The following is a 15248-nucleotide window of genomic DNA, read 5'->3' on the forward strand; positions in this document are numbered from 1 at the left end:
AATGTGGCCTAACAGCTAAGGCGGTCGACCTAGGAGCTGGGGAACAGGGTTCGAGTCTCGGCATGCACGCTCAACATTCTGTGATTCCGGGCTAATCACTTAATCTCCCCATCTCACTTTTCATTGACACTAAATGTGCTTTAAAACACTTGGCTTTCGTTACTCTCTTTGTTTCCGTGCATCTCGCATTGATTTTCCCGAACTTGACATGGCGTGGTCCACCTCTCCACTGTCGCTCAGCCCACACCCCCTCATGGAAGTCTGGTTTTGTCAAAGATTAGCAGGTGTTATTTGGGGTCAGCACAGACCATAGCCAGCCGCTTTTGTACATGACCACAATTTAACAAAGCATGGGGTACTGTTGAGTCCCTGAGTACAGCAGTCCCAGACGCACCATATGGGTGTTGTGCACCAGCCCAGCCTCCGAGGCGCTATTCCAAAGATGTTCAGGGGTCATGTTAAAGTTGCAAGGGGAGGTTTGCAGCCTGGAAGCCCTGCCAGGCATGTTGCTGTTTCACCATGGGGCACCGGCGAGTGACTTGTGAAAAAGGCCTCCCCTCATAATAGGTAATAAATGATGCCTCCTATAAATGTGAAAGCGCGCCCAAGTTTTACAGTTTATATTGGCTTAGAAAAAATGTACTTTCAAATTTGACCTTTAAGAGAACAAGTATGTAAAAGGTCAAAAAGCATGTGTTGCACACACTATGCTCCGCAAAAGACACGAAAACATGAAGAATGCACAGAGCACTTTAAACATAACACTTTTACCAGGCCTTCAAATCATGCCAATTGATGCATGGCAGTTAAAAATACGTTAAGAGTCAACTCAACACTTCTGCCTGTAAATCCATGTAGCCACCGCCTATATCAGCAAAACTTATGAAGCAAGCGGCCTGTGTGCACCTTGTGACAGCCCTACCTCAGTAATTGTTAGCACACTATCAACCCCCTGCCCTCCTCCCATCTTCCTCACTCCTCTTGCAATTACATCACAACGACCTCAGCCCCTACAACAATCAGTTTATTTCTGCAGTCCCAGTCATTCGATTACGGCCAGCAATGCATGTGACCCTCTGCAGGCCCCCTCCCCGCCTCTTTCACAGTGAACTGCTTCTCTCTCTATTGGAAATCCCTAAAGCAATTTAAGGTCTCACCAAAAATAAGGCACTAGGGCCGGTTGGCACCCCCCCCGATCTCTACCCAAGTAACATCGAATCATGGGCACCGATCATGACCAGAGTACTAAATGCAGCAATTCGAACTGGGCTTCCACGATCTTGGTCTACAGCACAGATTGTCCCTATTTACAAGAAAGGGAGTAGGGACAACCTGCAATGCTATAGACCAATTTCGCTGATAGACGTGTCAGCCAAACTATTAGGCAGGGCAGTCTTAAATCACCTTGCTGAATGGACTGAAGCACACCATACCCTAGCAGACACCCAATACAGATTTAGATCCGGCAAATCAACTAGTGGTCAATGTCTAAATCTCTATACTAAAGCCAGTAACGGAACTCTGTATATGGTTTTTATGGACTTGGCGGCTGCATTTGATAATGTAAACTGAAGCAAACTCTGCGCCCTCATGTTCAAACTGGGAATTGACCCTAAACTTATAAACATCCTAAAAGAGTTGCACTGGAACACCACTGCCAAGGTCCGCTATAGTGCGGGGGGGGGGGGGTGAATACCGATCCCTTCCCGTGCACCAGCGGAGTGAGGCAGGGGTGCATCCTGGCCCCTTTTCTGTTTTCCCTTTATATAAACGACCTAGAAAGCTCCTTGTTGGATATGAAGACTGACTGCACTAAAGCAGGATCGCGCCATATACCAGTACTGCTATACACGGATGACGCGGTCCTGCTGGCACGAACAGCAATGAGCCTACAACATCTGGTGAATGGATTTGTAAAGTTCATGGAGAATCTGGACCTCTCCGTGAACTTGACCAAATCATTCGTTATGGTGGCAGGGGAAAAAACCTACCAAAAGATTTGGATTTAAAATAGGAACACATGTCCTTGAAACTGTTAATACATTTTCGTACTTGGGCCTTCTGTTTGATGGAGAGATAAGGTTTGCCCCCTTGGTGGAGGAAAGATGCAGGAAATTGATCTCAGCAAATGGTGCTATTTTACATTTTGCACGCAGACTGGGTCGGTGGTCACCAGAGCAAGTGATGACGCTGTATAGAGTGGTCAGCACCGCCAAAACCTCGTGTGGGGCAGAGGTGTGGGGTTTTAGGGACGCACATCAGCTGCAAGTAGAGGAAGATAAATTCCTACGAAAGATGCTGAAGACTCCACAGTGCATCCCAGCATCGATTGTACATATGGAACTTGGTATTCCATATATTACAGACCAAATAAAAGTAAGACCAATTCTGGCCTGGCTCCGGATCTGGGTAAACCCAGAAGCAGAGCTTAGCAGAGAAATTATTAAAGACTGTCTTCAGAGAGATAGGTGGCTACAAATTCCCTGGCTTAAATATGTCAAAGAAACCCTAGGGTGTATAGACCACCAAACACTATTCACAGATCCATCTCTGATTGACTCATTCTGTAAAAATCTGATCCAGAAACTGTTATTGGGGAAATATGATTCAAGTAGGAAACAACTTGACTCTACAAAAAAATCTGTAATATCATATTCCTTAGTTAGTAACGGAGAGGGTATGGAACCATATTTATTCTTAATGTATAATCAGCAAGATAGATTTTTGATGTGTCGTTTTAGGCTCAATTTGTTACCCAATATTTTAGCTTACCCATCTGGTTTTACCCTAACAATTGAGCAGAAGGGTGCCTGCGGCTGCGACAATAGGTCTTCGCAGGACACCCTTCATTTTGTATTATGTTCATTTTATCGCACCCCCCGTCATAGATTCCTTGTAAATATTTTCAAAGAGTCAAAATTGCGTCACGCTAAAACTGCCCTATCATTTTTGCAGAGAGCAACTGACACACACACTTTGTGCTCTATCTTGAGCTTTTTAAAACTTGCTGTTAAATTAAGAAATACCAGGGGCTGACTCAGGCTGTATTGAATGCTTTTTAATCAATCTTGTTTTTAACACTGTACGGTTCAGAAATGTAACGTTATTGAGGACTCCGATGATTTGTATTATGTACTATGTATTTTTATGATGGTTTTTAATCATCGAAATAAAATTTACTGAACTGAGTCTGAGGCATACGAGTGACGTCAGCAGAGCAGTGTGCGAAGCAGGTGGGGGTTAGTGCGAACAGGGATTAACACGGATGGATTCTGAGGTTAGAGGGGTTGGGGGAGTGAGTGCGAAGCAGGTGGGGGTTAGTGCGAACAGGGATTAACACGGATGGATTCTGAGAGGTTAGAGGGGTTGGGGGAGTGAGTGCGAAGCAGGTGGGGGTTAGTGCGAACAGGGATTAACACGGATGGATTCTGAAAGGTTAGAGGGGTTGGGGGAGTGAGTGCAAAGCAGGTGGGGGTTAGTGCGAACAGGGATTAACACGGATGGATTCTGAAAGGTTAGAGGGAGTGAGTGCGAAGCAGGTGGGGGTTAGTGCGAACAGGGATTAACACGGATGGATTCTGAAAGGTTAGAGGGGTTGGGGGAGTGAGTGCGAAGCAGGTGGGGGTTAGGTGGAACAGGGATTAACACAGATGGATTCTGAGAGGTTAGAGGGGTTGGGGGAGGGAGTGTTGTTCTGTTGACAGCACACCGTTGAAGAGGCCTCGAAGAAGGAGTAATTAGCCAAAGTCCCTCTGTTTCTTTCACATTTGCTTGTCCTGTAATGGCAGCAAGTTTATTCAGGTGGGTGTTTTGGATTTCTTTAAGTGTGTTTATGTTTGATTATATCTGACCTTGTAAGCAACAGAGGCTTAGGGTACATTATATGTTTCAGTGTTTGCAGAAGAATACACGCATTGGCTTCATCCCCATGGAAAAATACACAAAGTTTGTCCGATAAATGCTTCAAGACTTGTGAAAAATATGAAACCCCCAAATGACTGACGGGACATATATTTATTATTTTACATGTTCCTCACCATTCAATAAAAAAAATGACATCTATTTTCACAATGTTCTGAAAGCTTGTGAATAAAGTTTGTTTTACAGTTTATTATAGGAATGTAACACTTCCAGCAGTGAGAAACAGGCAATCAAAATAGCGTCCTTAATAATTGCCAGTCATACTTTTCTAACACAGAGGGACTTCCTTACGTCGATGCGTCACGGAATTCAAATTCATCCAGCGAATGCCTCATTGCATTTTCTCTGTAGACTCCCTAAATGAATATTAACAGCCATGGCGGACCGGCCAGGGGGTGGCTGCTTCTCCCTGCTTAAGACCCTCAGCGTCCTGTTCTGTGTGAGGTGCAGCGCCGGCGTGTCTCACAAGGAGGAGGGAAGGATTGGGGGTACTTCCCAGGTGTCACCTGCCCCGCTACCAGCACCTATGTTCACCTATTCTGCCACTCAGCGGCTCACCTACCGCCGATCCTAATGGCCCCACTGCCCTGCTTACAGCCGGCCTTATTACCAGTTCCTCCTGCATCCCGCCCCTCTCACCTGCCCTGCTTACAGCAATCTCCCCTCTCATCTGCCCCGCTTACACGTTGACCCTTTCACCTGCCATGCTTATAACCACCTCCTCTCCCCTGCCTTCAACAATGGACCTCTCTTCGCCACCCTGCTTACAACCACCACCTCTCACTTGCCCTGCTTACAAACGGCACCTCTGCCCTACCCTGCTTACAGCCATCTCTCACTTGCCCTGCTTACAAACGGCCCCTCTGCCCTACCCTGCTTGCAACCATCATCTCTCACCTGCCCTGCTTACTAACGGCCCATCACCTCTGCTGACCTGACACCCACCCCCCTCGAGATGGCGCAGCCCTGCTTCCCAGCCAACGGCTCTTGCGCCTCATCCTCTCGGCATCACTCAGAGGCGCAGCGACCACTGGTGCAGCAGGTGCAGTGGCACCGGGTCCCAAGCGGCGCATTAAACCCTCACAATCGCTCATTTTACTCCCGCCCCAGCAGTCGCAGGGCCCGTTTTCCATGTTTGCACCAGAGCCCGGGGCATAATCTCTACGGTACTTACCTGCACCAATACATTACCAGACTCTCCTCGCCTCCAAAGTGGACACCCCTCTCTTAAGCCCGCCAGCGCGTCGTGACTCGACGTCACAAGGTGCCAGTGGGTCAAGTAATGCCCTTTGGGGCAGGTAGGGTACCTTTAAAGCTGCACTGAACGAACGAGTACATTAGTTTAAATTATCAAGTGTACAATTTTAATTTTGCAACTGTGTTTAACACGTACAAAAAAACCTTTAATCTATAGGATAGGTAGAGACAGGTTTTTCACACAAGCTGGCGATGTTTAAAACTCTCACAGACCGTCTCGCGCCACACTCCATCCCTCGCCCCACACTCAATCCCTCACACACCCTCTATCTCTCTCTTGCACACCCTCTCTCGCCCTCCCTCTGTCTATCTTTCGCCCTCCCTCTATCTCTCTCTCCCCCTCCCTCTATCTCTATCTCTCTCGCCCTCCCTCTATCTCTCTCGCCCTCCCTCTATCTCTCTTTCGCCCTCCCTCTATCTATCGCCCTCACTATCTATCCTATCACCACAGCATCACTCGGCACCACCACAGCATCACTCACTTTATCTTCTACCCAGTTGCTTTGGTTCAGTGTGAACTCACAGGTTGAGTGAGCTTGTCCTTGGTGATTTCTTCCGCTCATCTACAGTTGGTTTCCCTGATAGGGTGCCTGCTTGAGTTTACATATAAGATTTCTTCTTAGTTACAAGTTTCTTTAGTTGTTTATTGACAAAAGAAGTTCATTATTCAGAGTCATTGTTTGTTTATTTTGATGCTGCAAGCCATGGTTAGTAGTCAGCTACTGCAGCAATCAATAATTGGGTTCAGCAGGCCAATTTTCAAGCTAATTTGTCAGCGCGTAAGTTGGCCCATGGAGGAATCCAGAGTAGGTCCAGCAGGTATATGGCAGTTTTGTGGGTGATTGAGACACCCTTGGTTAAAATACTAGGGCTGCCATTTAGGCTCATATATATATATACATGCCTCCCAATACCGAATATACTGGGAAATGATAGTGGCAATTTTGTTTCTGGGGTATTACATGCTGTTAATGTTTGACTTCAATACCGTTTTCTTCACTGCCTCCCGGTTCCTGTTGTGTGTTCCAGCAACTGTGTTGTGTAGAGATTCAATTCTGGAAGGACAAGGAAGTTGGATACAGAAGTAACATGCTAATGACTTACCCGTAGTCTTCGTTACACTTACCCCTTGTCTTCATTTGTCCCAGGTCTCTTCCCTCACTCCTATCTTCCTCCACTTGGAACTTGAACCTCGTGTGGGTTCTCCGGTCTTTACGTACTGATACAGGGTCTGAGGTGAGGATTAGTTTAGAGGTATGCGAAAATAAACTTTACTAAACCTTCTAAGACTAAAGTTGAAATAGCTAATTATCCGTCCCTCAAATATTTGGTGGGAACCCTATGTTGCTCCCATTTCTAAGAGAAGTAAAGAAATGCATCTATTATCAGCAGTTTTTCTGCCTCTGCTAGTAAGTGTACACATATATAAGTCTCTTAGTAGTGCATGCGTAACTGAACTTGTTAATCAGGATATAGAGGGGGAGATACCGTCTAGGCCAGGCAAGACTATTGACAGGCAAGCTAGAGTGTTCCATGCTGTCCACTGTAATTTGTGGGTTGTGCCGGAGGCTGCAACCCCTGCCCGCATATTAACCTTTTTTCTGCTAACTAAAATCGGGCTTGGTGTTCCTGCACTCAGTAATCCTTGTTACAAAAACACAGGCCAGTTCGTTGTGATTGGACAGAGAGGTATCCCACAGGGTGCTCCTGCTTCGTCCAGTGTGCAAATGGGATATGTTTGCATGTTCTTAAATAAGGGTGCAATTAAATTGGAAGAGTAGCCTGGGATCACTGTAGGAAGAAAGTCAAAGGCAGTTACTGTAAAAAGGTGTCTCACAAACACATGTTCAATCTAAAACATTATAAAAGAGTCCATACAGCATATCAGAAATTATGTACATTATGAGCCCACAGTTTCATTGGTTACCCCTAGATCTCCAAAAGCAGGATTGTGGCAGACAGCAGTTTGAGGACATCTTAGAGAGAATATCAGCATAATGAACTCTGTTTCCACATATGGAGTTTCGAAATCAATATGCTCGACTCTTCCTTTAATAATAATTTTTGCAGAGAGCTTGTCATTGTGAACTGGAATTGCATTATATGTGGTTTCTTTTAGAACACTCCTTCAATGCTTTCATAAACTGGGTGTTTTAATACAATCGAATGTCTGAATTCCATCCACCATACTATGCCTATAGTTGAGGATTTCCAGGCAGCGGACTCTACTGTGCATTTATCATTTCCTACAGAAATTGTAGGATTTTTTGTTATTACAGAACTCTAGATTGGATCTGTAATTATTTGACGGGCTGCAAGGTAATCAGCTAGTTTACTGTATCATGCCTGCCTTTCATTGATAATGTGAACGCAATGTGGTTTTATTACCTATTCTATTTATTTGTTCCCTCCTAATTTACATTTGTTGTAGTATGTCCTTTATTTCTAGTGTTTACGATTAGCTCATATGACTAGATTAGTCTAAGTTTCAAAAATCAAATACATTTAAAAAAAATAAATTGCATCACTTGGTCAAATCCTTTTTTTGTCCTAATGATGACGATTTGGAAACGCAACATCTGCAACATGTCGACTGCATATTAATATATTAAGGAAAAAGTTGATTTCCACACAAAATCTCAGTGGACACTAATGAATGTGCCTCTATGCATTTTAGCATATTCTCACAGCAGTACTGCATCTTTTACTGAAAGCCCTGGCAAACCTTGTCACCACAATACTGCATTTTGTAACTGTGCCAGCCTAGTATTTGTTAGAGAATGTAACAATCGTTTTTTTCTGTAAGAACTACATTTACTGGAACAACAAAAAAACAACAAAGGCGATGCGTTATCTAGTTATGTCAAAAGAAACCACAGATGACAATCCCATATTGACTGAAAACAAAACACATATACTCGCTGAATAAAGTCTTGGTCCATCATTCCATTCTATTTCAGCACAATCAACATAGAATGACATTCAAATACTGTTCTGAATTCATTAACTATTGATGCTTAAGGACTTTGACTCATCAACCTAGAGGTATTCAGCGACACGCATTGCAAGAAGGGTAACCAATGAGGGCCTTGAAAATTGAGTTTATTGTAGGTTTACCAACAAATCAAGATGATTCAGGTGTTAACAAATTATTCGGGCACACTCTCAAGGTAACTAAGAACTAACTAAGCCTGTCTGCCCCCAAAGGCAGTTCAGAAGGATCAAAAACGTGCATGTTCATCATCCTCGACCCAAGAAATGATGCACCTTACCATTCGTGAGCCTCTAGGTAAAAGTTGTTAAGTTAGGAATAAACTGATCTACAAAATAATTGATGTACTATTTAATTTTGAACAGAGGCACTTAATTAGAAGGGATGATTGAGAGAATGATTAAGGAGTTGTTCCTCGAGAAATCAATCAATTCATACAGTGAAGAATCAATAAATTACACAAGTAATAAAAAACGTAATACAATCAAGATAACAGGGAGGGGGAAATAGGAGCTCCCCATGGCCAAATAAGTAACTCATCAGAAGACAAATATTGAGCTGATATATGGACAATGGAAGAGGTGAGCAAAAGCAGTCAAGAAACAGTGTTTTACATTTGCCAGGAAAATATCCTGGTAGTCTCATCCTACACTTTACATCGCATGTGCACTTTTTTATTGGTGTAAGCAGTTACATCTATGTGCAGCATGGTACTAATTTGCTGACAACCAATCCATGCCATATTTTATGAATGTATAACTCATAAGTTTTCAAACTCTGAAGCTTGGCATTTCATGGAGCTCCGGAAGCTTTCGGAAAGCTGATATTTTGAAGCAGGAGATCAGATCAGTTGATGTATCAGTCACTGATATGTTCAACATACAGATGCTTTTTCTTTATAAATTGCTCTCCAATTGGTGTTCAGGATATTTCTAGAAATAATTCAGGACCTTAGTGCTCAAACAGCCACAATAATCACATCCATTGAATGGTGAATCCTACACTGAGATTCAAATGAAGATTATCCACAAGAAGAACCTGTAGACAGGGACAAAGTAAATAAAGGGAAAAAGAAACAAGGAGTTAGGCCAGCTCATTTGTTGATTAATTTGCTCTGACTCTCCACAATCTCAAGAGGGAGGAAAAATTATTATGTTTTTTCGGTCACATATACTTTACCACATAAGCTGCACACAGTGCTCATTACAGTACATGCTATTAGGTTAGGGCAAGGGGTTCTTTATTACTAGAGCCCAAGCGATTCAGATCGCTCTTCTCAGTCTTCACTCAGCTGGCAGACTAACAAAGCACCAAAAAATAGCATGCTGTGGAGCTTCCGGTCAGCTACACCTTTGCCTGGTTCATAGGCCCCTTCCTTCTCTCTGCAGAAGGGTGGCTTCAAGGTGCTTCTGGTCAGAGAGTTGGCTTTTTTAAGCAAGGCCGCATCCTGGTGATGACCTATCAACTCTGTCAGACAGTATCCAGCTCTAGTTGCACAATAATCCTTTTATCACTCTGTGGAGCACTCCCTTCCTTGGTTAAAGAGAACTTGAAACTGGAACAATAAGTGGGCTGATGGCTCCCAGATTTATACAGCCAAAACAGACCGGGGATTGTGGATTTGTTGCACTTTTAGAGTCGGTTTGGTGCAGCTCTTTCACCTGTCCTCCCAAACTATTTGTGCAGAGTGATGCTCCCTAGAGCAGGGTTGACTCCAGTCCACAGTACCCACAACAAAGGCACAAAGGTGTGCGTTTTCTGCACCTAGATCTCCGATAGCCACCCTTGATAGAAAAGGTGTAAATAATTGGCCTCAGCTATGAGACCCTTCTTACCGTTAACAAAAGACACTGCAGCTCTACCCTTCTCCCCCACCATCTACCAAATGGCAGTGCTCAGGAAGTCTGTTCAGTAGCTCCTCCCTGTAAAAGGACCTAATTGAACTTCTAAAGGAGACTTGTGTTCTCTTTCCCCACTTCAGTGCCTAGGTCTCCACCCTCCAGCTAAAGAAGTGTCAGCAGTCAGGGCGAGGTCACCCAGATCTAACCCTTCATTGATATTTATACTCAACACTGTCCTTACAAACAGATACATTTGTAGAAGGAAGCGGTGCAACAGCATTATCAAGGCTCTTCCACTGTCTTAAGTAGACACATTGCAACATAAATAAATAATTTTAATAAGTAATAGGTGTAACACCCTTGTTAACGGCCTTGTATCAGATTGTATTAGTCACTCAAATATTGAACTAGATTTACCAAAATAGTGTGGATATAAAATGAAGCTATTTTAACAAATCAGCCGTACAACGTATTTGGACTGTCAGTTCATAACTGTGCTAAAACTTTAGCTAGAAATCTAATCTAATTAACTAAAATGTAGCTATACCAATATGATTATAACAACATTTCATTTGTGACTATCTTTCCCAAGAATGGCTTAGTACAATGAGAGTTTTGCCAATCTGGTTATCCCCCCACCCTTCCTTTGTATCAACTGCAAGATGAAAGATATAGGAACCCCTCTGCCAGAGAGATTGCCAGTATTTACCTGATTTTCCAGATAAGAGAAAGCCATTTCTTTGGTGTTGACCATGACCTTCGATGGCCGAGCCGGGACCCCAAAGACTTTCAGTACATCCACAGTCCTGTAAGTGGCATCCACGTTGGCATGAATAACAGTAGATGTGAAGATATTCTAAAAATAATAAGAGGATTTACAGTCCAATGACCAGCCTAATAATCACAGCTTATAATAACATTTTACTTATATATTTTAGACCGTAGAAATACTTCACACACAACTAGGGCCTTCAATATGAGCAGCCACGTAATTCCAGTGGGGCCAGTAACTGCAGTTTCCAGCCCCATCAGAATGATGAGATCTCTGAAAACACTGTGGATCTGTTAACATTTACCCAGAGATTTTGAGTGAATCACCAGGCGAACACCGAGTAATTAACCAGGGGAATTAGACCTCAAATTACTGATTCCACTGGTAATTCCTAATTTCTTAGTGGACAAAAAAGTGAATCCAAAAAAGGCTGTGTTTGCGTATTTATGGCAATAAAAGGCCTCTGTGACACAATGTACAGACTGGAGTGCTGTAACTACACCTAGAACGCCTACCTAGTGCCAACAGGATTGTATGATTTGTAGGACTACTGGAACATTCTGTATTCTTGGAGATCAAACATTATTAATGAAATAGTTAATACATTGAGGTCTACAATTCGGAATTGATGGCGCAGTACTGCTGGGCACACGATCAATGATGATGGCTGCCGATTAAACAGTGATCATCATTAATGGCTGGTGTGCTCCATTGGTGGATTTACCAATAGGGAGTGCATAATGCCGAGCTTCATCAAGTGGCTGAGCAGCCAGTTGTACAGGAGTATGCTCCATAAAAAAATGCAATTGATCCATTTCACCTCAGATACTGTACACCTTTATGGTAATACATGCTAGCAAGGAAAGCGGAAAAGAGAACATAAAACACCGACGTTTGCAGATCTGTCCTGGCAGTATCCTGGAGGAAGACTTCGTGGATCTCCCCAACACCGGTAAAGATGTAGGGGTATAATTACCAGGGAGCTGCCCCATCATGGAAAGGGGGCACAAAATTCCCCCTCCATATGTTACCACACATCACATCTACTATGAGACTTCATTTTCACCCAGCTTTTGACTAAAGGACCGAAGTAAACAACATTGTTGAAATGGCATATTTTACTACAGTAGTGTTTGGACAGGGAGGTATTTCTGAAAACATTGCTCTATTGTTATAACTAAGTAGCAACGTTTAACTCCTACCTATACGGGTGGTTACTCTACTTCAATAGATTCCCTAGGCCTTGTGTATTTTAGGTGCTAGGATTAGAACTATGTCTTGCAACAAGGAAATACTTGTTGCCATTGCTGAAGGGAAGAGGTTTCACAGAATAAATGAACAATTAATAACCAAAAAATAAAAGGTTTATACATAACCAGTAAATAAAGATCACTCACTTGTAATCCTAAATCTCCATTAAGAGTATTGGTATTAAAGTGGAAAACATTGAATTAGCAGAATTTCGGGATACTTTCAAAGGACAAAGAAAATCACCAGTTTTAAAACCTACATCACAAACCTCTGTATGGCTTTACTTTGGGAAACAAATATAGTGAACTTACATTTAAGAAAAAGATGTGTTTATCTTTCCCAAATGGCTATTTTGAAAAGGGCGGAAACGAGAAACCAAAGCAACAAACTAAAGCCTGGGGAGAAAGCCAAACCAATTAGAAAAAAAGAGAAAGCAACACATATACCACTCTATTATGCAAACATAGTTTACAGAGATGAATGGCCTATGACAGCAACTGCTCTTGACTCAAGACAATAGTGTCTGGTGTAGCTATGGGCTAATTCCATTTTGTTGCTCTGCCAATATCTTTAGAAGAGCAGTATTAGAGGCTTTCCTGCTAGTGAAATCACCTTGGGTGTACCAAAAACGGGGTTGTTAGCCCCTGAAGTGCATGGCTACGTATGTTTGGAAGCTTCGGTTTATTTGCAATTTTTAATTCATTAATTAAAAAAATATATATGTATTTCTCATTAAAAGCAGCCCTAGTAATAATTTGCTTTTATATCTTAGAAAATGTTTTGATAATATGCCAGCTTTCTACAGAACAAAAGTATTTGCATCGCAATACGCAGGTAATAATTTCCTGCACTGTACGCCTTTGAGCTTTTCTGAACAGTGAGAAAAACAACAAATGACAAAAGCCTATTCGATTTTTCCTGAATAATAAAACATGCTCGACCATTTGTTTTACACAATGGGAATTTTTTTTGCCACCAGACAGTAGTAGATGCCCCGAACACATGTGACTCAATCTATCGTTATTAAGTACTATAGTGGTTTCCCAAGAAAGCCATAGTAGAAATAGAAGTATATTTGTGGATTGCTTCTATTGTGATTTCTCTACCATAAAGATTCCTCGTCTTATTAACTGTTATATTGGCGTCGGCTATGGAGTACAGTAGAGCTGGCCCACTACAGGGAGGAACTAAAGGCACTGTTACTGTTACCCGGGGCTGTTGGAAGCATACCATGGCTGTCCTACGTGCGGGATTCATTTGATGCTATCCACAAGGAGGACTTATGGTTCTCCCAGAGGAGGCATGTCTAGCAACCCCAAAACAAACTTTAGTTAAAGAGCTGAGAACCCTCAAACTAGCAAGTTTAATTCAAGCGGCTAGTTCCACAAGTTTGACTCACTGGTTTTTGAATTTCAAGGCACAGTACCGCTTTAAACAGGTTCTGGACCGAATTTATCCTTTGTCTACAAGGAGACTTTACCTTCAATTCAGATATGGGACCCTCCCGCTTTTTGCAACAACTAATAAGTGGTCGGGTAAGGTTTCCTATCTTTGTCCTGGATGCCGTGTGGCAGAGGAAACTAAAATTCACGTATTCTTCTTCTGCCCTGCATATTCGAAGGCCAGGTCAAAATGGACCATCCAATTGTGTAGAAATGTTGGCATCAGGGATTATTCCACCTTTTTTAGAATCTTGAAATCGGATATGGACGAACTGTGTGTGTTTGTAACATCCACATTTCTGCAGGCAATGTGGGTAAAACGAAGGTATCTCCTGGAAACTGATGTCTAGTTAACCATGACAGTGCTATTTATTTGTAATTCCTTTGGAGCATTTTAAAGTATCCCATGAATTGGCAGTGGAGCCTCCGAACAGACGGCAGTGAGCGGCAGTGCCCTAGCTGCCTACGGGGAGGAAAAGCAGATCCCTGGGTCGGAGGCTCTCGGTGGCTCATATGTTGAAAGTGCTCCTAGCGTGTCATAAGACCTCATTGGAGCCTACCTGTACGTTCTTGCCCTGCTGCGGCACGTTGCCTTGAGAGCCCCACTATACTGTCCGGGGAAGAAGCGGAACGGCACTACGGAGCAGTTACAGGCAATCAGCATCGACGGCCCAGCGGCAGGAGTATCTTGGGCGACGGCCGCCACCTGGGGACTGCGAGCAGCCTGGGGCATAACCCCGCATGCGGCCTGACCAGTTTACAGACCCGAGCGATCCGTTCCTCGGGGGCCTGTCTGGGAAGGGGCCTTTGCACCGCAGCTGAAGGCGGTGGCGGTGACTCGGGCGCCTGATAAAGCGCCGCCACTTGCGTGAAGGAGCTTGAAGGAGCCTGGAGTACCGCTCGTACCCTGGCGAGGCCCCATTGAAGACGCAGCTGGGAAGCAGGGCTTGCCGGAGGGGAAGGTCACCGCGAGAGGCCCGGGGAAACATGAGTGAGGGGACGGGCGGAGACGGGGCCTTGTCACGAGCCTGGACTTTTGCGCCATTCGAGCCTGGGGTCTCCCTGCTTGGCAGGGCCTCCCCCTTATAGGCGCCTGGATCACAGGATCACTCACCGCTCTGACGGTCCTCTTTGGAATCAGTCGGATCGATTGGCCCTGCTGCAGCAAGTTGCCTTGAGGGCCCCACAGTGCTACTCTAAGACTGAATAGAGCAGCGCTCCGAGGCGGCTCTAAGTGATTTGCACCGACGGCGAAGAGTCGGGTCTGACACTCAATCTGGCATAGTGGGGAAGACAGAGACGGCGCAATGTCCTCCAAGCCCCGTAAGGAGAAGCCGGGCAGGGAGGCCCCACCGAGGGGAGCCCAGCAGACGTTAGGCGCCTACCACTAAGGCCTTCATGTTAGAGCTTTTCTCTGCTATAAAGGAGGACATCTCGGAGCTCCGCTCCCAGCTCGCTTCAGATATCCGCGAGGTGAGGAGGGATGTAGATGGCATTGGTGAGCGAGTGGCCACACTGGAAGACCATGACTTGGGACTGGCTGGCGAAGTGCACCAACTCCAGCAGGATGTAATCCGGCTCACATAACAGAATTTAGACCTCCAGGCCCACGCGGAGGACTTGGAAAACAGGTCCTGCCGGAACAACATCCGCATCCGAGCCGTGCCCTGGGACGGGGAAGCTGGAGACTTGCGCGGCTACGTGGAGGCCCTCTTCCTGCAGATCCTGGGTGGTGAGGACTACCTCCACGAGATTCGTATGGACAGGGTCCA

General features: G+C 44.4%; 1 protein-coding gene across 1 annotated transcript in view; it reads right to left on the reverse strand.

Moving 5' to 3' along the window:
* Nucleotides 1–8263: 8263 nt before the first annotated feature.
* LOC147684751 (lysosomal alpha-glucosidase-like) overlaps nt 8264–15248 on the reverse strand; it is a 496980-nt gene continuing 489995 nt past the window's right edge. The window contains exons 19-20 of the mRNA XM_086940598.1: nt 10721–10867; nt 8264–9208 (exon numbers count right to left, since the gene is read on the reverse strand). Coding sequence (XP_086796724.1) covers nt 9146–9208; nt 10721–10867 — 210 coding nt within the window. The 3' untranslated portion in view covers nt 8264–9145. The remainder of the gene's footprint in view (nt 9209–10720; nt 10868–15248) is intronic.

The sequence above is a fragment of the Lissotriton vulgaris genome, chromosome 10 (genome assembly GCF_964263255.1).
Source record: "Lissotriton vulgaris chromosome 10, aLisVul1.2, whole genome shotgun sequence".
In the NCBI taxonomy this organism is placed as follows: Eukaryota; Metazoa; Chordata; class Amphibia; order Caudata; family Salamandridae; genus Lissotriton; species Lissotriton vulgaris.